This window comes from Barbus barbus (assembly GCF_936440315.1).
Source record: "Barbus barbus genome assembly, chromosome: 39".
Lineage (NCBI taxonomy): Eukaryota > Metazoa > Chordata > Actinopteri > Cypriniformes > Cyprinidae > Barbus > Barbus barbus.
Genome location: NC_136717.1, coordinates 8,730,400 through 8,757,797, shown reverse-complemented (window position 1 = coordinate 8,757,797; position 27,398 = coordinate 8,730,400). Strand labels below are relative to the sequence as shown.

Sequence of the window (27,398 nt, the reverse complement as noted above, 5' to 3'; positions counted from 1 at the left end):
CAAGACTCGTATTTATGATAATTCCGATAGCACGTGAATGCAGCATAATCTCCGTATTATTACAGGTGCGTGTCACGTTATTCATGTATGTCACAAGTGCACGCGCACTTTAGTCAGAGCGGCAATACTGCGATTAAGGTGTTTACATGCCTGTATATTTCGGTTAAAATCGGCATATGTTAAAGCGATTATGCTTGCTGCGATTATGATCTTAATTGCATTATTTAAATCGAAGAATTGCGTTTACATGAAGTAAAGGGTAATCGCAATATTGTCAAAATCTCATTGTAATCGCATTAAGAGGGTCCATGTAAACGCACTCATTGTCTCTTTTGTGTTTTCACTGATGCTGCCTTCAAGTTCTGCCAGAATGATCGTGAATAGGAATGCGGTGGTTAAAAGTTGCATATGAAAGCAATGTCAGTCGATCGTTTGAAGTTGTCGAGCTCATAATCAGAAGTGGGACTTATATAGTTTGTGATAGCATGAGACCAGCTATGTTGTTATTTTTATCCCACCGTGCTCCCCATCTGTGTAATTCATAAACGCAAATTTATTATTGGATTGGATTGGATTCAATTTATTGTCATTGCACATGTAGGTACAAGGCAACGAAATGCAATAGAGAAGAAGAAATACAGCATAACATGAGGAAGGAGAGGAGAAAAAAAAGTGTCCTCGCACTGCGTTCTTGGAAGAGAACACAGCGCGAGAACAGACAAAAAACCTCAGCATAAAGCACAATCAACACAGGAACATAACTTGCATAGTAATCCTAGTTCAGACGAAACAGCCATCCGGCCAGCCGCCAGTACAGCGCAAACCCACGGACCCGTTAACGCCTGACAGGATGAAGCGACGAAGGCGTGGGATGGGGTTAGGGAGGTGTATGAGTTTGTGTATGTGTAAGTTCATGTGAGTTCGTATGCCTTGAAATCCGTTTCGCCAGCACTCCAAACCAGTCGACTCAGTTCGCAGGTTGTGATGCGACATAGCAATTGCCATGGAAACGTCCTTGGACAGAGCACAAGCGCCCGACAATAACAAGGTGTTTTTGGGAGGAGGGAATGGAAGAAAGAGCGTCTCCCTGCAGTATTCACCGGAGAGTTGATACCAGAGCGGCCTTGCCAAGCCGATCTGTTGTGGGAAGCCGGAAAGAGATAAGATTGTTTTGTCTTAGTGCGAACAGCTGTCTTCCAGTTTCACAGCTAATTCTCATTGTCCATTCTGATCTCCATGTCCGTCGATTTTTCTTTCCAAAGCCGAGAGCTTAGCCGTGATTGAATCCATATTGCGGTTAATCGCCTCAGTCTCCGAGGCGACCGCTCTGCCCACAGACTCCATCATGACGGGCAGCCGTGAGAGGTTTTGGACAGCCAGTCCCGTCTCCTTAATTTTCTGATAATTTAGGGCAACGCCTAATCCAAATAGCAGAAACCCAGTTATCATTGTTCCGAATAAGAAGATGTCTTCAATGTCCTCCACGGAGAGAGCCGCTAGGCACACGACCCGCCATCTCTCCCATGCGTCCATCGTGTAGCCAGCAGCAAACGTCCCAGCGGGACATTCCGGTTCTCCAGATCCCGCTTTCCTAGTCGAGAAGATGGTGTCAATTGCATTTAGAGACCAGTTGATCAGATCCATAATTTCGGTTTTGCAAATAGTGCAGCGAGAGTCTCTTAAGAGGACAGGACAATACAAGAGAGCAAGCAGGGAAGTTCAGGAGGGAGGGAGGGAAGAAAAATGCGACCGCCTTCGAACAGAGCCAAACGAGAATTATTTCCAATAATCAGAGTAAGGACTTAATTGCATTTTGATGTTTACATGTCAAGAGCAAATCGCCATCGTTTCTTATGCTGCATTCACGTGCTATCGGAATTATCGTAAATATGAGCTTCCTAGTCGGAAATTGGACATGAATTGGCCAATTATATGGCCAATTTCCAAGACTCGTATTTATGATAATTCCGATAGCACGTGAATGCAGCATAATCTCCGTATTATTACAGGTGCGTGTCACGTTATTCATGTATGTCACAAGTGCACGCGCACTTTAGTCAGAGCGGCAATACTGCGATTAAGGTGTTTACATGCCTGTATATTTCGGTTAAAATCGGCGTATGTTAAAGCGATTATGCTTGCTGCGATTATGATCTTAATTGCATTATTTAAATCGAAGAATTGCGTTTACATGAAGTAAAGGGTAATCGCAATATTGTCAAAATCTCATTGTAATCGCATTAAGAGGGTCCATGTAAACGCACTCATTGTCTCTTTTGTGTTTTCACTGATGCTGCCTTCAAGTTCTGCCAGAATGATCGTGAATAGGAATGCGGTGGTTAAAAGTTGCATATGAAAGCAATGTCAGTCGATCGTTTGAAGTTGTCGAGCTCATAATCAGAAGTGGGACTTATATAGTTTGTGATAGCATGAGACCAGCTATGTTGTTATTTTTATCCCACCGTGCTCCCCATCTGTGTAATTCATAAACGCGAATTTATTATGCACAGTATAATCAGTTGACTGACTTTGAAACCGAGTAGTTTTCTGTAAAGATAATAGGCTTGTATTAATAGTGGAATGTTTATTTGCAAAGGCTAGCACTGCTAATGGAGCTGGAGCTCTTGAAGCTCCGCCCTCTTCTCCGGGAGCAACAGCTCACTCGCATTTAAAGCAACACACTCAAATCAGCGCGTTTTGGCTCACACCCTAAAAGTGGCAATTTTAACAAGCTATAATTTATCTGTAGGGTATATTGAGCTAAAACACATATACACTCAGGGGACATCAGAGACTTATTTTACTTGTAAAAAAGGGGCATAATAGGTCCCCTTTAATTATCTTTTATTTTTTTGCAATGACCTTATCTGAACCAAAACATATGCTTTTCTGTTTGCAGCTAATGTAACTTGTAATGAAATTTTTTTTAGATAAAAACGGTGGGCCTTATGCTGTAATATTGTCATTATTTTGTCCTACCAACACGCCATCCGTTATATAATGTAATCAAAAAGTTATTACATTACATTATAAACATATTTTTGTAGTATTTCAATTTTAATAATGTACGTATTGATTGATTTCTTTATTTTTGCTGTCAGATGGATGTGTTGTAACAGGACGTCCTGCATATTAAAGATCTGTCATCCTTACTTGTTTCCTAGTGGTTTGCTATTTATGTGATTTATGCTGTTGGTCTGCTCTAGGGTTTTTGGGTAAAACAGATCATGGGTAATAACCTCCTTTCTGCTCAATGACATTTACTTAAAAAGGTCAGAAAGGTCACATCTGGCCTGACCAGTTCAGTTTAATGACTATAGTGCCAGTGTAGAGCCTTATCAATACTGACACACAAGCTCTCAAGAGAGGTCATCTGTGTTTTCAGCGCGAGCACACACACACACACACAAACACACACAGACTGTTTGCTCAAAACAATAAAAGCAAAACATTCACACATTGAATGTTTTTTTTCCTCATAATGGTAGCTTTTACATTAAAAAAATATATATGTTTGAGTGATTCTCTCAAAAACCTGTCAATAATAAAAATAATACATTTTATTTGCATGGCACCTTTCATACAATACTATTATGGTTTACTGGTCAGAATACAAAACCAAAAAATGAAGCACAAAAAAACCTGTAAAAACAATCAGAATGACAATAACAGCATTTGAATGAAAGTGGAAATGAGAATAAAAAGGAAATGAAAAAAAACCTCAGTATAACGACTACAATTTTTAAAAAAAATGTTCAGTAAAAGACGGTAACACTTTATTTCAGGGTCTCTTAACTAGTTGCTTATTAGCATGCATATTACTAAAATATTAGCCATTTATTAGTAGTAATTAAGCACATATTAATGCCATATTCTACATCCCTAATCCTACCCAATACCTAAACTTAACAACTACCTTAATAACTATTAATAAGCAGCATTAATTACATACCCTGTACAACTTTTTTGCACTTTTTTTTTCTTTATTACTATTTAAGTCAACAACATACTGACCTGCACTTTTATATTTATATTTTTATCTTTTATTTTATTTTATTCTTGAATTTTTTTCTACTTTTCTTTTCCTTAATATTTGTATTCTATATAATTGCACTGTCCTTGGAGCAGACCTGACCTACATTTCACTGCTGGTTATACTCTGTATAATTGTGTATGTGACAAATAGGGAAAAGTTGTAGTTAATAGTGAATAAGTGTAAATTATTATTATATATTATTTTGAATTGTGAAGTGTTTATGCATCGTAGCAGTATTTCTTGTAATGAAATAACTTTAGACTGAATGATTTTCATTAATATATTAGTGTCTATTTCTTATGAACTGTTCAGTTAAGCTCCTTCTTGACTGGGCTGTTTTACCTTTGCTGATCTCTTTATTTACACTTCTGTGTTCACGTTACGGAAGTGTCCCTTGGGCTTCTCTTCAATGCAAATACTCCTATAAAAAGGAGAGGGGGAGGTTCAAGGGGCTTTTCCATGTCAAAAGGCTTCTCTTGAATGAATGTGGGTCGTCAGAGCTAGTGTAAGGGTCCGGCCCATTGTCCACACTGTTCCTAGGTGTTGCGGACTCGTCAGGGTGTCTCAGTTCACAAAGCCGTTAATGGACTGACAGACAATGCATCAGCCTGCGAGGGTTTCTTTGGTCCTGGTACATTTAAATTGGCCATGAACTTTGGGGGTGTCGGAAGTTTTGTTGACTGTCTGCAGGCTCTCCTTTCGTATGTTAAATAGAATCACCGTTTGTTGTTAAATGTTAGGTTTAAGGTTTACTATGCAGTTTGGGCTCTAGACTGACAGATGTATTTTATGCCTGTTAAGGTCAACAGGAAATTAATTGTATGCTATTTATTTTCTTATTATCTGGTAATATTGCACACAATTAATCAGTGCACATTATTCTCCACACAAAAACTTTTTTTCTCATAATATATAATTACATGTAATAATTTTCTCCATCTCAAACAGCTTTTCTTTTTCTTTCTTTTTCGGGGCTTTGCTGCCGTACCATGGGTGCAGCAGGCACAATGATATTACGCAGCGCCTGAAAGTAGTCCCCAGCTATATCATAACTAGTTACCTAGCTGGGGACTACTTTCAGGCGCTGCGTAATATCATTGCGCCTGCTGCACACATGGTACGGCAGCAAAGTTCCTTGATTATTACGCCGGAATGAGAGTAAAGTTCCTAGCCATATCGGCTTAGAAACTCACAACGTTTCATTTTCGGTCAGTCTTAGTACACAATGTAACTACAGAAGAGTCGAGCTTTAAATAGGAAAATTATTGAAACTCTTTGGTTATTTTTGAGCAAGATGCTAACGGTCCAATCAGATCCAGTGATCTATGCTAAGCTACGCTAAAAGTGCTACCGCCAGATCCGGAGATCGGCTGAATGGATTGAAAAACGGTAAAACTCAACTGTGGGGAGTTGGAAAGCCTATTTTCAAAAAAAGTGAAGTGTTCTTTAAATGCATTGCATATGCACATCCTGACTTTAAATAAGAAAATAGTATAAATTGCATTTTTTTTTTTTAACAACAACAACAACCAGTCAATCAATTATATCTGTGTCCTTTCTCTGTTCTACCCTTTACCACAAGCAGATGCCTATAGCATGTGTCGCCATGTCTGGTCAGTCGGAGAGGTTTAACGGCCCTCTCAGTCATCTCTGTGATGTTAGGAATTAGTTTTCTGTACAGGGACATATGCAACAGATGCATCGGGATTCTAAACATGTTTCCTACATGAATGCTTTCTTTTTTCTGGAGACTCAAAGTTCTCATTTGTTTTATTTACTGTATGTGTCATCTGCATGTCTCAGATTTTTCTACTAAAATTCCTCTAAAGAAATAAAAATTATTGAGTCCATTGTTGATATACAAGAATAGTATAAAGTGGAGATGCTCAAACTGTTTAGCTTTGGAAGAATTTGATTCAAGAATTCTGAGTGCATGTTAAATATCAGTTCGAGCATAGTTTGATACATTATTGACATCTATTATTGTAGGAGACGCGTGATATTACAGTTTTTTGTTTTGTTTTTTCTCAAGTGAAACATCTGAGAATCAGGAGATTTAAGCAAAAGACTCCTTTTGTACTCCATTTAATCTCATTGATGTGTTGGAGAAGCAATTGAGATATTTAAGAGATCTCATTTGGGATTTCCTTTTCTGTGAGACTCAGATGTTATTGTGGACAACAGATTTACTCATTGTTGCAAGCAAAGGGTCCTTTTCCTTTCACAAGGAATGCCACAGTGGCACACCATGGGAGAAACTGTGTTTGAGCTGAGGGTGTGCTATTTGTATTGCTATTATTTACCCACAATGCACCAGTGTGCTTTGGTCTTATTTCTTTATTTTGTATTTACATTCATGTTATGTTCCTGTTTAACAGATGTCTTGAAGTTGTCTGTGGGTTTATTCAAATCTTTTTGGGTGTGATTCCAGTGTGTGCTGCTGTTTAATTGATGCTTAAGTTTTTTATTATTATTTAGATTATTATTATTATTATTTTATTTTACTGTAACTGGTCAACTTTATGTTTTGATTTATTTTAAAGGATCCTGCAATACATTTTTAACAGTACAAAAATATAATTTAGGTGATATGATAAGAAATGCAACATGTACAATATAAAATACCAAAAAGGATCCAAATAAAATAACCATAAAAATTATATACCAAACGACTACACAGATAATTTCATCATTGCACAAGGTTTTATTGTTGTGCGCACTGACTGAAAGTATATCCACACTATTATTACCGTGATGACAGCACTGAATACTGCATACCATAAGCCAGTCTCTCTCTGTCTTTGTTGTTCTTCCCTAAACTAAAAGTAGCATGTGTCAGCATCCTGTTATCCTTCTTACAAACCCACCGACACTCTCACACACACACACACACACACACACACACTGACTCTCGGGACAGTGTCATGGTGACTGTTGTGCTCTCTTAGTCATTTGGCTCAGTGGCTCTGTGTTGGCTCTGAATCACACTGAAGTAAAAAATGTTGCCATGCAGTTCAGAAAAGTGTCAACGGTTAGCTCATCTGTTGTGAGAAAATGTTACATTGACTCATCAGAATTTATGTCAAGTCAAGTCACGTCGATCGACCATCTGTTCCGGACACGGACTGGGAAACAGAATAGAAACAGACAAATATTAGCGTAGATGCCATTCTTCTTACGATGTAACGAGTACATCATGTGTTGTGGGGAGTGTTCCCAGTTCCGGTTGATCTAATTAATGCAGCCTAACAATCCTTTAACGGATTTTAATAACAGAAGTGTATTAGTGTGTTTTGTGTAAGCCAGGTTAAAGAAATGTGTCTTTAATCTAGATTTAAACTGACAGAGTGTGTCTGCCTCCTGAACAGTGTTAGGTAGATTGTTCCTGAGTTTGGGTGCTAAATAGGAAAAGGATATTTTGATATTCTAGGTATTATCAAACGGCCAGAGTTTTAAGAACGCAAATGTGTTCTCTAATGTGTGACTATAATGTGATAAGAGCTCGATCAAGTACTGAGGAGCTAAGCCATTCAGGGCTTTATAAGTAGTTAACAAGATTTTAAAATCTATAAGATGTTTGATGGGGAGCCAGTGCAGTGTTGACAGAACCGGGCTAATATGGTCGTACTTCCTGGTTCTAGTAAGGACTCTAGCTGCTGCATTTTGGACCGACTGTAATTTGTTGATCAAGCGTACAGAACAACCACCCAATAAAGCATTACAATAGTCTAACCTTGAGGTCATAAACGCATGAATTAGTATTTCTGCATTTGACGTTGAGAGCATAGGTCGCAATTTTGATATGTTTTTGAGATGGAAAAACGCAGTTTTACAGATGCTAGAAACATGGCTTTCAAATGAAAGATTGCTATCAAACAGCACACTTAGAGTCCTAACTGATGAAGAAGAATTGACAGAGAAATTCTATGTGCATATCTATGTGAACCTGTGTTCTCGCAATCTAGAGTTCGAAAGTTTAGTTTATTTTAGTCAACAGGTTTATGTGGAGAGTTGGTTTTAATAAATGGATTCAACAAATTCAATTGAAATGGCTTTTTGCCGATGCATATCTAGAGACTTGGCTGGCTTATATCATTCTTTATATGTGCTACACTGTCTAAACTGCTAAACTTTGTTAGCGTACAAAGATATCCATGCACATATTTGGTTAGATCTGTCTGTTTATGTTCATATTTTAGTTCTATTGGTTATATTAAGTGCAAATGTATTTTTTCCAGCTTTATCAACTAAATACAATTTACACCAATCTAAATATATTTTTAGATTTAGTATACTCTGTCATGCAAAAGCGCCTTGCAGGAAAACTGGAATACAACAAATAAAAGTGAGTTATACTCATGTGGAAATCCGGTCATTCCTGTCGTATGGGATAAAAATAGAAAGAGATCGGATGAGGGTGAGCAGTGAATGAGGGTATGGAGGGATATTAGATCCCTAAGGAGGAGAGGGCAGCAGGGCAGGAGTTAACCTGCTCATTCAGTAGAGGTTAGCATCGGTGAACTGTGACCACATGGTCACTATGACGCTACGCTCACATGGCCCAAACCTTTAAAGCACCCACTCAAAAAAACTTGAATACAAGCATAGCAATTTTGTGCACTGAATGTCCACGTTGAGCTGCTTTGATTATCATATGTACAATTTGAGTGATCACATGGCTAAATATACTGTTTGGATTGACTTTACTCTAAAACTGCTCAGGGAGGATGTATTGAATACTCAAAAATTGCTGGTCAAAATGTTTCAATTAAAAACACACACAAGGGCAGCGCTGTACAACCTTTTACGACTAATTGTCATGCAGCAAATATAGTAACAGTAGAGCGCCACCAAAGCATAGATTTTTTCATTAGCAGGATCTCCAGGAACATGAGCAGAAGCTAATCGGTTGGCCAGTTTTATTCACAGTGCGATGGAAAAGAGACACATTAACTGCTGTCTGTTAAAACTAAAGATTTGATCAAACACAAGTTTTCGATACATTGTAACTACACAAATGCTTCTAGTTAGGCAAGTTTGACTGTATGCTGCTACTTTCTGAAATGTGTCCGATTGTATTTAACGCAACACAAGTATGAGTTGTATTCTCAAAATTACCACAAGGGGTGCTATAGCGCATCATTTTTACATTAACATCGTTTATGGTCAGTTCAGGTCAACTACAGTCAACATTTTGAGAAGAATCTTGCTGAACAAGTTAGTTAAAGTTAAGAAACACGTTAATAGCTAGCTAGCTAAATACTAAACTAGATACCTGAATAATTCTAACAATGTTATAATGGCACAGATGTTTGATAAATAAGTTAAATCTATTGCCTCCTTGAGTATTTAAGTTTATTACCACCACAGAAACTCAAGAACGTGTGTACTTTGGGATTGTGCTTACAATATGTTGATGTGTAGTGTACGTATAGAACATTTCTTGCCTAGTAGTTTACAGATAGTTAAGTTTCGTCTTCAAAGTCACCCACCCATGTACCTCCTCATGACTCTTAGTGCCAAGTGTATCGGTTGCAATGTCATAAGATCTCTCTCTCCTTTTCTCTCTCTAATTCTCTCTCTTGCCACAGCGGTGTTTGGTTACGGACATTGTTAAGCCTGGTTACTGATAAACAGGGTGCTTAGTTACCAGCCCCCGGATGGTTGGCTCTTTTCAAAAGGAGAAAAAAAGCGTTGCCGGGGGAAAGCAGGAACTTGTGTACATTTGAAAAAACGCAGCTGAATCAGGAGGCAATGTGGAGACATTTCCATAGCTGTTACGAGCACACAATTATTATTGGCTCTCTGTTATTCGGAAAAACGCCGCCCATAAACTGTTTAATGATGTACTTTGTCCACTGCTGACCTCTTTATTAGAAGCAGTGGGAACTCTGCCATGAGAGACATTCAGTGTTATTGGTTGTTTCTGATGAATATGCTTGCAGAATATCGTGATTTGGACTTGTTGTGCTATGTATAATTTGCTCTTTGTGGTCTAGGTGCAAAGTAACTTGATATACAGCGACATACTTCTCATGTAAAATATGAACCAATGATTGCACGAGTGATAAGTCATAATAGTTTTCATACCTAATTATTCATAGCATCAGCAGTTACCAATGTCCGCATACGCGCAATTAGAAGACATCTCCCTACTTCTGAGTTTCTGTTGCGAACGTTTTGTTTTGCCTAGGCATGGATTGAGCTGACATATCTAAATTAGTAATAAATTCATTAAAAAAGTGATGTAGCAATCAGGAGATAAATTAGAATTCATTTCCCCATGCAACAACAACTTGAGGCTGTCTACACTGAACACGCCAAAGCAAAAGTTCCAAATCCATTTGTACTGTTGTCGGAAGAAGCACAAGCATGTGGAGTGCGTCAGAAATACAACGGGACATCAGTTTACTATTTGTGTCTCGACATGTTGCACTGCACCACATCCGGTGTAGAGAGTATTACTGATTATAATGGGTTCTCTTTGATTTTGTCGCTCTGCTCGCATCCCAAAGTTGACACAGTGCTAGTAATTGCTACTTGGGCTTTGCAAAGTTTGGGAATTAATCTAATTTGGAAATCTTTATCAATACCCAGCCATATACATATCATTGCTTGGAAAAGTCAAGTCACCTTTATATAGTGCTTTTAACAATACAGATTGTGTCAAAGCAGCTTTACAGTATTAAATAGGAAAATAGTGGGTCAAAAAGTAATAGACCAAGCCACACAGTTTGAAGTATGTCATGTCTGTAATACAAATGATTTGCATTAGCAGTCAAAGTGTAATCCTTAGGTTTGGTTAAATCCTAATGTCCAACATTAATGTTTTTTACAATTATTGAACATCATTAATAATTCCAAAACAGACTTTTTTCTTCTTTGAATGTATAGTTATCAGATATCTGAAAAAGTCCCAGAAGTGGTCATTATAACTATTGTCCTGCGGCTCGCTTTCAAGGTTTTGATGTTTTAATTGAGTTTTGGCTTGGGCTCTTTCTCTTTTTTAATCTGGTGCTTTACTCCTGTGGAGCGCTGTAAACCCAATTCACCATCATGGCAGCAGACATCCATCTGAGCCCCCCATACCCGTAGTTTTACCACCCCTCTGAGAGGAGAACAAAGATTTCAACACAGTGGTTTCGAGTGGGGGGATCAGAGTGGATTAAGGCCAAGAAGAGGCTCTACAGGGCAAGCCAGGTGCATTTTATTTTTCAGCAGACCACAGCGAAGCGCTAAGGATTCTTTCCACCACACATGTGCTGCTTGTTCCTACGACTTTATTGGGCTGGTTGGATGCTTTTACAGGAAGACTAGCTTGTTAATTAGGCTCAGTAGTGATATGTTGGAGGCGCTGGAGGGTGATTTGTGATTTCAGTAAGAAGGTGAGAAGAAATGCTCATGGAAGGTGGGAAGGGATAGGAAACCAAAGAGAGAAGAGAGAGAAACCAAAAAGCAAGAATTTAAGTAGTTGCCTTCTTACTAGACCTTTCAAGACCAAAAATGATTCAGACGCCAGATATATTTGTTTATATTTTTCTTACTGGTGAGTACAGGACACTGTAATTCATTTATTTAAGCGAGGATAGCAAAATAAAGTAAACTGAGACATATTATACCCAGAAATTCTTCATAGAGTGGACTACCAGTAAAACTGAAAAAAATGGGACCAAAAATGATTCAGACACTTTGACCTGACCATGTTTCGATTAAGTGTTTTTTTCTTTCATTTCTAATATGACATGTTTACACCACAGACTGAACAAAATTACGCATTTCTTGGTAATTGGTTGAATTTGTTCTAACACAGTTTAACTCTGAGTTCTTGTCATATTTTATTACCATTTTCTAAACTATAGCGAATAAACTGTGATAATGTGAGAAATGTTGAAGGTGTCTGAATACATTTTCATTTAACTGTAAGTAATTATTGTGCAATTCCACAAGTAATTAAAACTTAATAATACCAAAATACACTGCTTTTTACTTTTAATTCGCTTCCTTTCCCAAATGCTCACGATCATCATCATGATCATCTATTGTTGTTGTTGTTCAAATTATAATTAAACCTTAACACATCTACTACTTGCACAAACGTTGATCACACTACAAACAAGACAAAACTATAATGCTATAAGAAACAGAAAAGATTAATTCATCGTTTATCTGGGTCTTTAGTCTATGATTAGCTGATCTGACGAGTCTTCGGGTTTGAGTCATTTGTTCATTGACAGCCCCATAAGCTTAACCTATGCAGTCTGAGCCGGAAAGAGAATTGACTAGTTCATCCCTCGAGTCTTCGGGTTTGAGTCATTTGTTCATTGACAGCCCCATAAGCTTAACCTATGCAGTCTGAGCCGGAAAGAGAATTGACTAGTTCATCCCTCGAGTCTTCGGGTTTGAGTCATTTGTTCATTGACAGCCCCATAAGCTTAACCTATGCAGTCTGAGCCGGAAAGAGAATTGACTAGTTCATCTCTCGAGTCTTCGGGTTTGAGTCGTTCGTTCATCACGCGACAGGGGGCTGTCACGTGATGAACGAACAATTTGAAAATCCCGAAAACTCAGAACAGGTGAACTAACTCCAGTGCAGAACCTATAGGATGTTGCACATGCAAATTATTCAAGAATGACCCATCACTAATCAAAACAGAAGTGGTCACAGAAGGTGCATTTGAAGTGCATTTTAATACCAGGTAGAAACAGTATGCACCCCAACTTATTACTTGTGATTGGATCACTGAAAGCACATCCTAATACCAGAAGGAAACAGGGATTTTAAAGACTTGCTACTTGAGTCGGATACAACTACAACTTTAGTTTTAAAGTAGCACTTAAATACGCAAACATATGATGATACGATGCTTGTAAAATACTTTATTGCTTTGTGAAAGTGAATCTGTTCAGCGCAGCAGGAGTACAGATATCCAAGGCTCTCATACTTCTCCTCCCTAAGGCAAGAAAACTGTTGCATTCTTAATTGAAGAAAGAATTCAGGAAGTATCTCAAAAATCTATCAGGAACTTGCCATCATTCACTAATTTATGAGGTCTGTCTGGTTTTTGTTCTTATTAGGGGCACCGCTCTGTTGAGGACCAGGAAGATGAGAGCATTCCTTACACTTCTAATACACTCCTCTCGGCTCTGTTCTACCTTCTTTTTAACTGGTGGATTCTTTGAGTAGTGCTATAAATCACTCAAGTGTGTGGCCCAGTTAAGGTTTGAAGACTTTTGCTCTGTCACTTCATAGAAAAGCACTGAAAGACAAAAAGACGGGGTTCTTTTGAGGTGAATTATTGCTTCTGTTCATTGTAAAATGCTCTTGAAGTTGGGCTGTGTTGCCACATGTTGTCTTCTACCTGTGTGAGGAGTTTCTTCAAATGGGAGCGAATGAATTTCCTGAAGACATGGGGTGTGAACTAGAACAACAAGAAATCTTCTCGCAGTTATTGCAGTTATCACCGCCAGCTCTTTGCAGGTTAAAGATTTACAGTGCAAAAACCCCCTTGCTTAACAAAGGAGTGTGTTTGGCTGTCGATTTTAATACCGCAGAGTATACTATACTCCATACTTTTATAGATGTAAAAACTGACAAGTTAATTGCAGTTATTGCAGCTCTTCATCTCACATTGTTTCACTTTCAGCCAAAAGCAGAAAATGGTATTTAAACTTGCTAGCCAACTTGATAAAAAATAAAATAAACTAAAATGAATTAAAATAAAATAACATTTTAGTAAAATATATATATATATTTATTTTTAAATATATATATATTTTATATATTTTATGATTTAAAAAAAATATATATATATTTTACTAAAATGTTATTTTATTTTAATATATATATATATATATATATATATATATATATTTTATATATATATATATATATATATATATATATATATTAGGGGTGGCACGGTACACAGATGTCACGGTTCGGTACGTACCTCGGTTCGGGGGTCACGGTTCGATACAATTTCGGTACAACAGGGAAAAAAAAAGACATCTACTTTGCTCAGTTTCTTTTATTTTGATGTGAAAATGCTAAATATTATTACATGTTATATATATATAAAATCTGTTTTGTTTTCATTGTGAGTGTACACAAATAAAAGCAGACCTTTAACTACAAGCAACAGCACAAATAAAAATACAATAGAGTAAAGATACAAATAAAATATCAGTGATTTTCAGGGGTTTTTTTAGGTACAGAAATTGAAGTACGATTAAAGTAATCAAAGGTAAAACAGCATTGCATATTTGACTGTATAAATTAAAGATTACTCTTTATTAAAGTTACAAAAGCGATTCAATCAAGAGCAGTGAGTGATTTATTTGTTGTTGCTGTTTATTTAATATTAACTGTCACTTTAAGAGAAAGCACTGATACTGTACGCCCAGCCGGCTATGTCTGCTATAGGATACTTACCAAGACGGGCATTTTGACAGAATTTTGTGTGAATTTATCCATTAAAACACAATACTTCAGAGAGAGCTTCATATTTGCGCGCGTTCTGAGGCGCAGGTTTGTGCGCTTCTGATGAGCGCACGCGCAAATCTTCTCACTGCGCGCGCGAGCTCGCGTCCTCTGGCTCTTAAATATTTGAGCTGGCAAAGCTTACATGACTTTAGTCTAAACACCGATATCAACGTGTGCTGTTCAGGTCTCACCTGTGCGCGCGCTATCAGCACCGGGTGATGACGGAATAAATGCTCATATTCCAGCATGCGCACTCGCATTGAACAAGAGTGAATGATTTGTCCACTTATTTTATTTTTTTTTTCCTTCTCAACGCTGTTGTTATAATGCACTGGGAAGCCAGAATGCGCATCCATTAACAGAAACATACATTAGCCGAACCCTATTTGTTTTACGTGTTATTTATAACAAACCACATGCGTTGTCAGAATTCAGTTGAACCGCGGTCCTAGCGCGTGCCGAACCGTGTGTGGAGAACCGTGCGGTTCGGTTTTTTTCCGCGAACCGTGCCACCCCTAATATATATATATATATATATTGTATGGAATTTTTTGTTTTCTATTTGGTACTGCAGTACTAATACTTTTGGCTTTAATTATTGGCATAATAATTATATTTTAGTGCACAGATCTTAATATCACGTCTCTATATTTCATCATGTGGTTCAGTAATATATTTTTTGTTGTAATTTGAATTACAGTTGCTGATCCCTTCTGACAATGCCATTTTCATCTTTTGCATATTCCTTACTCAGACGGTTGTACGCATCCCATGATTCATGGGTTATCATCAGTTACCTGCTCACAGAGCTCACAGGAACAAAGGAGCGTGTTCATGTCCATTGCAGACTGAGCCAGAGCCCTGTCAGTATCTGAGCACTCGACTGCAGACGGACGCTCTGATAAACACAAGTACTTGGCTGCTAAATAACCTTTAGATATGAGAATCCCTCTGTATCACATGCTTCCCCTATATAGTATAATTATTATTGCCAATGTGTACAACTTAACAATAGGTAAAAAAAATGCTCTCATCACTTGATTTTGTTTGTCTGATCTTATATCTTGTTTCCAGAAAGCGCATTTCCCTCACATTTCCCTTGCTGAAATACTGATAGGCCTCACTGACTCTTTTATGTTGACATATGCGTTGCGTTGTTATGATTCAGTCTGGTGCTTTTACCTCAGTGTCACATCGATGAGTTTATTGCCTGAGGGCATGTTTGTATCACCGCATGCCAGCCTACTGTATCACCTGCTGAGCGTTTCAACAGGCCAGCTGCGTATTTAATTTTTCAATATCTGATTTCAAATCACAGTCAGTGTTCCAGTAATCGGTAGGGCTCTTTGCCTGAGCAGAGGCCAGCAGATTATAACAGGAAACTTGCAGGAGCAATTTATTCATGGTAGGTTACTGTGTTGGCGTGATTTGGAGATAATGTTTTGTCAGTAAAATGAGTCATGGTAGTTCTAAATACTTAGAGCTGAACAAAATGGCATGAAAATCTGTCTGAATGAAATCACTCAGACACTGTCTTGACTCCGGTGACTTTTCTCATGTTGCTGGTCCTTGACCTCTGGCCCTTTTTAATCCGAGTTTGTTCTGCATGGTCAGGTGAAAACACCTGGTTTGTAGATACCTTTAGAAGTGACAGGATGTTAATGGATAGAATACAATTGCTTGACACAGACAGCACCATGTTACTGGATTGTAGAACTGCAATGTTAAAAACTGAGAAAATGTACTGGACGTTTTGTGTTTAATTCAAACGTTAAATTGTGTATAACATTATTATGTTTAGTTTGGGTTTCACTGAACATTTAGCATTTGTCTCTAGATGAGTATTTTGATTATTTTTCTCCATCTGATTTTGGTAAAAAAATAAATGTGTTAAGAGAATGCGTCTTTTTAAATATATCTGTAATATCGGGACTGCTGTTTAGCCCTCATTGGATGAAGACTGTATGCCGCTCACCATCAAACTTGGCCTAATTCAATAGAAAATGAACATGACACTCTCTCTTAACTCAATAACGATGGCATTTCCCATTCCCAGTCCTCTAAAACCTTTCCACTAATGCACAAAGGGCATCACTGTGTGCCTCTATCTTGATGTGATCTGCTGTCCAGAGGAACAGCTCAGTAAGCACAGTCTGTCAACAATGACACGGGAACAGATGAAGAATCTAGAAGCAATCAAACTATTAGTCCTTAAAAAGACCCATTAAAGGGACCCAACAGTACCTTTCCTCTTCTCAGTGCATGCTAAAAGAGACTGACAACCTGACTGCAGTTTAACAAGAGAAGTGAAAGTTGTCTGCGTCTTCATTTTTATTTGTGGTAAAGTGAATGTAAAAAGTGCTGTTTGATTGTCTTTTTTGGGAATGAGTAACGTTAGTCCGTGATAAATACTTATCCAAAGGGTTATATCAAGTTGTCATAACACTCTGAACATGTTGAAAACAGGCAACCTCAGAACAGGTTGGTGCAGTGTACTAGAACAGTGTACAGAGCCTGTTTTACTGAAAACCAGTTCCAGTAGTCTGTCAAACTACAAATCAATTTTGGTAGTCTGGAAGCAAAAGTGACTAATTAAAAAACAGTTCAGGTGAAAATTCAGTTTAGCAGTCTGAATACTAAATTAACTACTGAAACTTCAGTAGTCTGAAAGCTTAACTAAGTCTAGACAGAATACTTGAAAATCAAGAAAAGTGGTATACCAACTACTGAAGATCCAGTTCAGTAGTCTGAACACAGGAATTACTATAGAAAATCCATTTCAGTAGTCTGTCTGCAGAACTGAACGCTAGAATAAGTACTGATTTTTTTTTCCATTTCAGCAGCTAAATTAACTACTAAATATAAATTTAACTGAACCCTAGGTTAATTAATGTCAATATTCTGAATGCTAAATTGAATCCTGGATAAGATTAAGCAGTCTGAACATGTAAGTGGCTACTAAAATTTAGTTTAGTAGTCTGAAAACTAGACTAACTGGTGAAAATAAATTTCAGTAGTCTGGCAGCAACACTGAAGCCTAGATTAAGAAAATCAATTACTGAAAATTAATTTCTGAACATTAAAGAACTGAAGCAGTTTCAGTAGTCTGAAGGCATAGCTAACTACTGAAAATGACTTTTGCCATCTAAATGTCAAAATAACTACTGGAAATCCATTTCCGTAGTTTGAACAATAGACTAACAAGTAAAAATCCATTTTACTAGTCTGGGAACTGAATTAACTACTGAAAATTCAGTTCAGTCTGAAAGCTAAATTGACTGCTAAATATAAATTTCACTGAACCTTAGTTTAATTACGGAAAAATGTTATCAGTATTCTGAATGCTAAATTAAATACTGAAGCGGTTTAAGCAGTTGGAATACATAACTGGTTAACATTGTTACAACAGTCTGAACACTAGTCAAACTGGTGAATATCCATTTCAGTAGTATGTACAGTAAACATAGTCTACTTTGAAATCAACCCACCCCCTGCACTCCAGAACTGTTCCCACTGCACCCAGGTCTGTATTGTAATCCCACCTGTTACAGGCTGGAGAGATGTACTCCTGCAGTTTGCCCACCTCCTCCCTCTTCCCCAAGATGAATACAGTCTTTTGTGTGCATGCGGCCCTTCTCTAAAGTGCGTCCATGTGAGAGCCAACTAATCCCAGCAAGCCAAGCAGAGGCATGCATTGCTTTCAATGGCGAGTGGAACAGGAAAAGACACCATGACTCCAGCTGCCCTCGCTGTGTAGAGGATGTTGAGTTGGACAAGACTACCTTTGGCAGCAATGTGTCCCAACTGTCACCCATTCTTGATGTACAAACAAGAGAGTTTTCAAAGTCAGCATGAAGCACTCTCTCAAAACTCAAGTGTGCCTCTCTGGGAACTGAGCCTGCTTGTGGCTACTGTAGGCGCCTGCACTTTATTCTGGCTCATCATCTCTTTCCTCCACTATCTATCTTTCATCCCTCTCTCCTTAGAGCTGTCATAGCAGACATCTAGACCCAGATGCCCTTATCACTGCTGGATTACCCTGATATGTTAACTGGCAGCAGTTCTTAAATTTTTAAAGAGATAAACAGTAATAGACTTTAGTTAGAATAGATGCTCTATTTAATTTGAAGAAAATGAACAAGTTGTTCAACTGAAATTGCAGTTTATATTGTACTATTATTATTATTTATTTATTTTTGGAATTTGTTGGAACATGTTTCATCTTTTGAAAGACTAACACCACATTGTACATTGGCACACAATATTAAACCATATTAAGTTTTATTTAAGAAAACACAAGCAGTTGTTGTAAAACATAAATTGCATAGATTTTAGGGATGCACCAAAATGAAAATTCTTGGCCGAAGCCAAAACCGAACAAAATGAAACACTGGGCCAAAGACCAAATTCCGAATTCAGTTTTTCACGTTTTTTTCTTTTTCCGACTATTTTTTTTTTCACCATTGCATTAATTAAATAGCTAAAATGTGCTTTTTACTGTTGAACAATGACTAACAAGCAGATAATGGTGTGAGCTTGTGCTGCGATGTTTGAATACATGCAATTTGTGCGTGTATTAGAAAACATAACATTTTGCCATTTCGCGATTTCAATCATCATACAGTAAGGAGACATGCGATGCGAGACTAAGCAGTCTCTCGCTGTCGATGCTTGTAGTGATTTTTGTGTCTTTCTCAGACAGTTTTAACACTGCCGACATGTTTGCTGCATTAGTCCGTGCCTCTATTTGATCACATCATGTCATTGTTCGGTACAATTTATTCTGTCTTTTATTTTCGACTTAATAATTTTGGTTGCCGAACATTGTGTATCCCTAACAAATTTACTAATTTATCTGATTTCTACATAAATCAAAAGCCTTTTCAGATTAAATCCAGAATACAGAACAAATTGTTAATGTAAATTGTTATAAATAGTTTGTAACCCCAAATTATGTAAAGATTTTAGAGAGCATTGTTCCGTGTAAATTGTTTGTAAACCCATTCTTATAGGAAAAAAAATCACAATTAATTGTTTGTAAGACCATTCTTATGAAAATTGTTTCAGAAAAAATGTAGAATGCAAAAAAAAAAAATCATAGTAAATAGTGACTGTTAGATAAATGATTGCATTATTATTTCAAAATGCTTCCTGTGGAAGTTGTTCATTTAACAATGACATTACAAGGAATTTACTGAGAAATCTGTACCTCTTGTATTTCACAAATGTGGCCCTATAAACAGACTGCACTTGTCACTCACAGTCTCATGATCATTTGAATCATGAATTCAGTTGAAATGAATACATTCAAACTTCTCATTCAACATTTGAGAGATGCACCATTCTATAATTGCTCTGTAACTTCCAGATGCGTCTCCACCAACAATCAATAGCCTTTCGATTCTCAATGCATTACAAAATAAATGCTCGCCCTCCACTCTGCTCCATCTGTTGGTTTTGAAGCAAGAGGAGGTGGTGATGATCTCAACGAGTTGTAATCTCGTTTTACCCATTCATTAAACGTCTGGTCCCATCTGGCCGATGGAAACACCGAGTGCATCTAACAACGTCCCGGCCTCATATTCCCTGCAGTGAGGGCCCGAGGGGTTCAGAGACGGGGTAAGGTGTGAAATTGGACGTTTTGTATGTGTGTGAGAGTGCGAGTTAGAAAGAACCACCCCAAACACAACAACCACAAACATGTTTGAACATGGCCCTCAAAACCTTGCATAAAAGCAACCTCATCTATCTAACCCTTCGTCAACAAAAGCTTGGCAATGACAAGTGAAGTCCTTATCAAAAAAAGTGATTAATTACTCTTGACAAAGAAAATAGGGTCGTTTTCTGGAAGGCCAAGAATGTTTTATCCCCTTTCTCAGTATCATTATGCCAGTTAATCAATGACTTTGAGGTGTGTTTTTACTGTGCAAAATACCAACGGTATTCATTCATGGCTTCATTAGGACTTAGGAGGAGCTTCTTCCCCCAGGCCATAAGGCTCCTAAACTCTAACTCTGTGTCATAACATCACTTGACTCCATGTAAATATCACCATATCAATAAGCTATTCATAATTTTTCTCTACCTCATATTGCTGCTATTTATATACCCTGTACAACTTTTTTGCACATTATTTTTGCACATTCCTCTTATTACTATTTAAGTCAACAACATACTGACCTGCACATTTATATTTATATTTTTTATCTTATCTTTTTATTTTATTCTTTTATTTTATTTTTTCTACTTTTCTTCTCTTAATATTTGTATACTTTATAATTGCACTGTCCTTGGAGCGGACCTGACCTACATTTCACTGCTGGTTATACTCTGTATAATTGTGTATGTGACAAATAAAACTCTTGAATCTTGAATCATTGAATACTTCATTGAATACAACTTTATCGATATTCATCAGTTCATCGTTTCCCATAGCTCACTGTGATTCTCATGCCAGCGGTGCATGTAGAGACAGATGCAGGTGATTAGATTAGTCTGAGGGGCCCGTATGGAGATCACCGTCAGCATTTCACCTGTTCACATCTGCGTCCGGACCAAGCGGCAACCTCCCGCTCCCTCTAGTGAAACCAACACGGAAGTGATTAAAACTGCAATTCATCGACTAGCCGCTGGAGGCTGGCTCCAAAAGGGAGTCAATCACATTGACTCTCCATGTTAAAATGCCCAACTTTACAGTAGAAAAAAACATGTTTACAGCCTGGTACAAAAATTTATTTTGGTCTATATAGCTAATTTTGCCCTTCGTGACAACTGTGAGGGGGGTGAATTTTTTTATAACTCATCCATTTAAATTATATTAAGCCTTAAACTTTTGCATAATTAAGGGCGTGGCCACTTGAGTGACAGGTTGATTGACGTTGCTGTCTCTATCTGTTTCTGCTTTTGTTTTATACAGTCTATGGCTTTTTTCGTTATTATTTCTTAAAATTATCTAATAAAATGGCTTGTTGTGCGATTAATTGTACTAACAGACCGTCCAAGTCTAGGCTCCATTTTTTCCGGTGAGTGATATTGTAATGTAATTTTATTTATTAATTTATTTATTCGTTATAATTTTATTTAAATTTAGTTTCAGGTTAATTTACCTTGAGTAAGCTGGAAAGCTCTGGAAAAGTTCAAAAATCAACCGCCAATATGTCGACGAGGTAGGCGGGCGTGGTTTCAGCAATCAGGCACCTCAGTTCCGCCCACGTCCCGCCTCATTGCCCATTTTGGATCATCCGGGAGTGACGCGTGGTGACGCGTTGCCAAGATGGAGGCGGTCGGCTCCGCCCACTTTAGGCTTCAAAAACGCTCTTCAGAAACCTACGAGTGACGTCACGGACACTACGTCCATTTTTTTTACAGTCTATGGTCCGGACAGATCTTATACACCGTCTTTCAAGGAAATCACTGTTTCATTGTTATCTGTACTATTTTTATATTAACCAAAGCAATTAATATTCCAGTGTAGGAATTCTCAAAATATACCATGTCATGAAATGTCAGATATTGTGCCTGCAAACAGCTCAGATGAGTAGGAAATTATTGCTTGGGACAAGAGTGGTCATTACCCAAAAATATATAGAATTCCTGATCAACCAATCACAGCGAGTATTACAGAAAGATTGAAAAAATTGATTGTTATGCAGTTTAAAACATTTGTCAGTTCAGTAAAATGCACAATTACAATACTGTAATACTGTAAAATACATACATACAGTACATAACAATTCTTATACTTTCCATATGTCTTTCTTCCGCTCTGATCTAGCCTGTCTTTGCATTGTAGCACTTCTCATTTTACAGCTTGTCTAGGACAAATCGCTTGTTGTGTTCCTTTTGTGTGAGTCACTTTTGAAAAAGTGTCAATATTTTCATCTCAGGATATGCAGTGGCACAAAAAACATGGTAAAATGTATTGTCGTATGACTACACGTTTAAACATCTCGATTTGCAAGCAGTGTTATATAAAAATGTTGTATATAAATCTTATATAAAAGTGCAGACGCATGACAGTGAATTATATTTGATTTACTGGTGTATTGCATTACACATAAAATAGATAATAACAAAAAGTATTGTAATTTCATACACCAGGATACATAACAATTCACACCCTGAGTATGAGTGCTGAGTATAATGGTTTTGCCTCACTGTACCTAAAGCAGGTCACTGTGTTGTAGAGATGGGAGGGATTCATGGGCGGGATCCTCAAGTGTTATTGGCTCAGTGGGCGGCACTTTTGCTTCCTTTGTTATGATTCAAACATTTGAACATGCGGGAGGGCCATAGATTGCTGACGGTCACATTGGCAAAGAAACTGATTTTCATTGGCTCCTGAAGATGTGTACCTCACCTACAACAGCTACCGCTACGCTCATTTAATGACTTGTTTTTAACATTGTTGCCCTGGGCAGCATCTCGTAACGAAAGGCTGTTTTTGTTTACTTGCATGTCTAATTTAAGATAGGAACTTTTATAGAAATATCTCTCATTTTAAACTATTTTAACCACAAATCAAGCAAAGCTTTTTAAGATGAGCAATGAGGGTTTTCTTATCTTGCATACCAGTTGTTTAGTCATCCTTTGCCAAAAGACGAAAACTCGTTTCATGCCGCCCCACCCCGACACACTCTGAAACACACTGCACTGCCCCTCTGTCCTGTTTGTGTCAGATCACTGCACTTTGACCGGTGTGGATAATGAATGGGAATGCTAATAGCAGAGTTTGTTATCCCATGTTCTTCGTCTAATTACATTAGTCAGCTTGAGTTACACAAGACACCGGTCCAAGAGGAAGAAACCATTGTCAATTATTTTGCACACATGCACACATGCTGGGATATTCCTGGCTTTTTTCCAATACCTGTGATAAGATGAAGTGTGAGGCATATCACGCACTTAACAACTTCAAGTTAAACATCAACATACACCACACTAACGGATACAAATAAAATTTATTTGGTTTATCTGAATGTTTGTGCATATGTGTGTATAATAATAAAGTTTATCATACTGAGGCAGTTTGTTGCTGCCTCATAAAGTTACTACTGTTAGTTCATAAACTAATCAGCGCTTATTTTCGATTTGTGTTATCATGTTTAATGCTGTATTGTATTTTCTTAGTCTGTGATCTAATTCTTGTGTAGAAATTATGATACCAATTGACAGACTTGAATAATTGATAAAGAAATCTACATTGTCATGCTGTAAAGAAGTGTACTTATTTTTTATTTATTGACTAACATACACATGTAAAGTTGATCTAGTGTGTTATTCAGTATCACATTTAAAGTTAATAATATATAAAGATGTACTTAAGTCCTACTTAAGTCCTACTTTACTTAATGAGTAAAAAAAAACACACTCTTAAGTTCAAATAATTGCATTTATTATAAATTCAAGCTAACCATAATACATTTTAATCTAATCGCAATAAATAGGCAATTAAGTGTCCAAAAACATTACATCCAGTTCGTGCTTAAGTGTACTCTTAAGTATTTTAAAGTTTGTTTATCCATGAGGAGCAACCTTTGCCTGGTTATTGACAGCAACAGAACTTTACATCGGTACTAAGTGAACAGCTGACAGACTAAATATATACCGCTCTGCTATGTCAGGTGGAAAAAAAATCAGGAAAACACATTCCTTTTTTGTACTTTTTTACAAAACTTGTGAATACTGACAGGATATTTTAATGTAGCGAGTGGGTTAAACTAAGTAAGAAGACAAATATTCTTTAGAAGAAATCTAGTGACAATTTCTGATGACTTTGAATTATTGTATGTAGTTTGGGATCAGAGCAAGAGCTGTTGGGGATGTCTACGATAATACAATGTTTAAAAACACATTTCCCCACCCTGAGAGAAAAGACTGATTTGTTATAGCCATCTTTAAATATGATTTCACTGTTTTGTTAGCCTGGGTGCCAGCAGATGTTTTCATTAGCATCTTGATGCTAAGATGTCACAACCAAGCTCTTGCATTTGTTGCTCATTTTAAACACAAAAGCCAAAAGAGAACAACATAAATCTGATTGAATGAGAAATTAGATGTAATCAAACTGTATCAGGTTCAGCCTACAACTTTTAGTCAGTGCAATGTGCTTATGTCATCCTGCAAAACTTTAGTGGACCAAAAACAGTGTACTACATACCAGACAGAGTTGGGAATGTGACCCATATACTGGGAATGGTGACTGTCCCACACCCCCTTCTCTTGTGATTTATGGCAGTGATATAATTTAGAGGCACATAACTCAGACACACAACACCTCCATATTTGAAAGGTCTTAGCCACATTGTTTTGCCGGGGGTATTAATTGGATATACCACCTGTTATGCAGTTGTTCCCTTGGCAAAACAGAACAGCCAGTGTGGTACTTGTGGAAGCTTCCTGTCAAATCCATCCTCTTCATGTGAAAATTGTGAGATTCAGATTAGATGGATGGCTATGCAACGTATGACTGCTATAATCGAACCTTGACTATTTTATTTATATTATCAAAGGCAGCACTCCAGGCAACTTTGTAATGTCATGCAATGTTATTACTTTAATATTCTGTTATTCTACACTCTGTGAAGGAGAAAAAATGGTTGAAACATTCTTCATTCGTTTTACAGAAGAAAATAATTTAGGTTTGAAACTACATGAGGGTGAATACTATCAGTTTCACAGTGAAAAGTCACAAGCAAAATAAGAAAATGCATAATATTTTGTGCACTTGTGCTGAAAGTATAGCAAAAGTATGGCCAGTGTAGCATAAAGGATTGCTGTCTGTTACCTCACTGATATACACTTTAAATCAACAATGTGGAAGCAATTGTCATATCCTGAAAGCGTGTACTTGCTAAACATTGTCATTGAGTGTGAAACTCCGTAGTTAAAGTCATGTTCAATCCCATAATAAGTATTCCAATCCTTTTTGTACTTTTGAGGAAGAAAGCATTTACAGTGTTTTACGGTTGTCAAGTTTCCATCATTTCTGAGGTTTTTATAGCATTAGTTCCAACAGAGAAGATGAGTTTGTGTCCTCAAGCAAGATACCAAGATGATCTGTCTAATTGTGGTGCAACTTTGTAGTAATCCTGTCTGTTAACATGCTTTCTTCTCCAACCCAAAACAGTATTTAGACTTTCTTAGAGTGAAAAGAGTATACTGTTATATTCCGGAAGCAGCTGGCTTTCACCTGAAGCATTCCAAAATTCCAGCATTCTAAGACTAGAGGCAGGTTGTGTTTTCATGGAATGTAAAACTGATTTATTAACAGTTGGTTGTTTTTGTCATTTTTAGATGGTATCCACCAAGTGACTGCCTTCTGTACTCTCCGTGTGACCATCATCACTGACGAGATGCTAACGAACAGCATCACTGTCCGCCTGGAGAACATGTCCCAGGAACGCTTCCTATCAACGCTACTCTCTCTATTTGCTGAAGGTGTGGCTGCAGTCCTCTCAACTAGTCGAGAAGGAGTTTTCATCTTCAACGTCCAGAACGATACAGATGTTAGTGGCAACATCCTCAATGTCACCTTCTCAGCCTTGCTTCCTGGTGGAGCTCCAGATCGCTACTTCCCTTCGGAAGAACTTCAGGAGCAAATCTACCTGAACCGAACTCTGTTACAGAAAATCTCCAGCCAAAGTGTCCTTCCATTTGATGACAACATCTGCCTGCGGGAACCTTGCGAGAACTACATGAAATGCGTCTCTGTATTAAAGTTCGATAGCTCTCCACCTTTTATAGCCTCTGATACTGTTCTCTTCAGACCCATCCATCCCATTAATGGCTTGCGCTGCCGTTGTCCCGCCGGCTTTACTGGTGACTACTGTGAGACTGAGATTGACCTGTGCTACTCAGGTCCATGCCGCAACAATGGCCGCTGCCGCAGTCGGGAAGGAGGGTACACCTGCGAGTGTCTAGAGGACTTTACAGGTAAGTTTGCAAAACATTTTCTGGCAAGGGGGCCCAATAAAATGTTCCTGGAGATCTACCTTCCTGTAAAGTTCAGCTCTAACCCTGATCAAACACAACCGAATCAGCTACTTTAGATCTTCAGAAGCATTTGATGATTGCAGACAGGAGTGTTCAATCAGGGTTGGAACTAGTGCTGTCAAACGATTAATCGCGATTAATCACATTCAAAATAAAAGTTTTTGTTTACATAATATATGTGTGTGTGCTGTGTATATTAATTATGCATATATAAATACAAACACATGCATGTATATATTTAAGAAAAATATGTTATGTTTATATATTAAATATACTTTTATTTTTGGATGCAAATAATTGCAATTAAACATTTGACAGCACAAGTTGTAACGGAACTCTAGATGTAGGTAGATCTCCAGGAATAGGTTTGGGCATCACTGTTTTCTGGCATATTGCATTTGTGTGTTTAGTCTGTACACTTGCACGGATATGGTGTGGTTTGTGGTTAGGGAGCGGTGTTTTGTCAGGAGGTGAAGGGATGCTGAGGGAACCAGAGAATAGAACTGTCAGTCATTTAGGGTAAACCACAAATAGGGAAACCACCAGAGCCACTGTTTTCAGAACCAAAAGTAAGGGTGTCTATGTCACAGGTGGACAAACAAGTGGAATAGTGTGTCCACCTGTGAAGGACTTATTAAGTCTTGAGAAAAGATCTCACCACGTCAAATAAAGTGTGTGTCTAAATGACAAAATATAACATGAAAGACAGTGATGACTAAAGATAAGAACAGTGATGACTATATCTGATCAACGTCCAATTTGAATGCTCCTCTGCCATTCCTGACCACCTCCCCCTTCTTTATCAAGGCCAATTACCCCTCTAATCATCTCCCTCAGTTCTTTGAAGGTCACAGTTCAACTCCAGAAATTCTTCATCCATTATGA

General features: G+C 37.7%; 1 protein-coding gene across 1 annotated transcript in view; it reads left to right on the top strand.

Moving 5' to 3' along the window:
• The window catches only part of LOC306858230 (cadherin EGF LAG seven-pass G-type receptor 1-like), a gene marked incomplete at its 5' end in the record, with an annotated part of 93,321 nt that overhangs the window by 14,186 nt on the left and 51,737 nt on the right, over positions 1-27,398 (top strand). Inside the window, one exon of the mRNA XM_079398659.1 lies at positions 25,815-26,453. Within this exon, the coding sequence (XP_079254785.1) occupies positions 25,815-26,453 (639 nt within the window). The remainder of the gene's footprint in view (positions 1-25,814; positions 26,454-27,398) is intronic.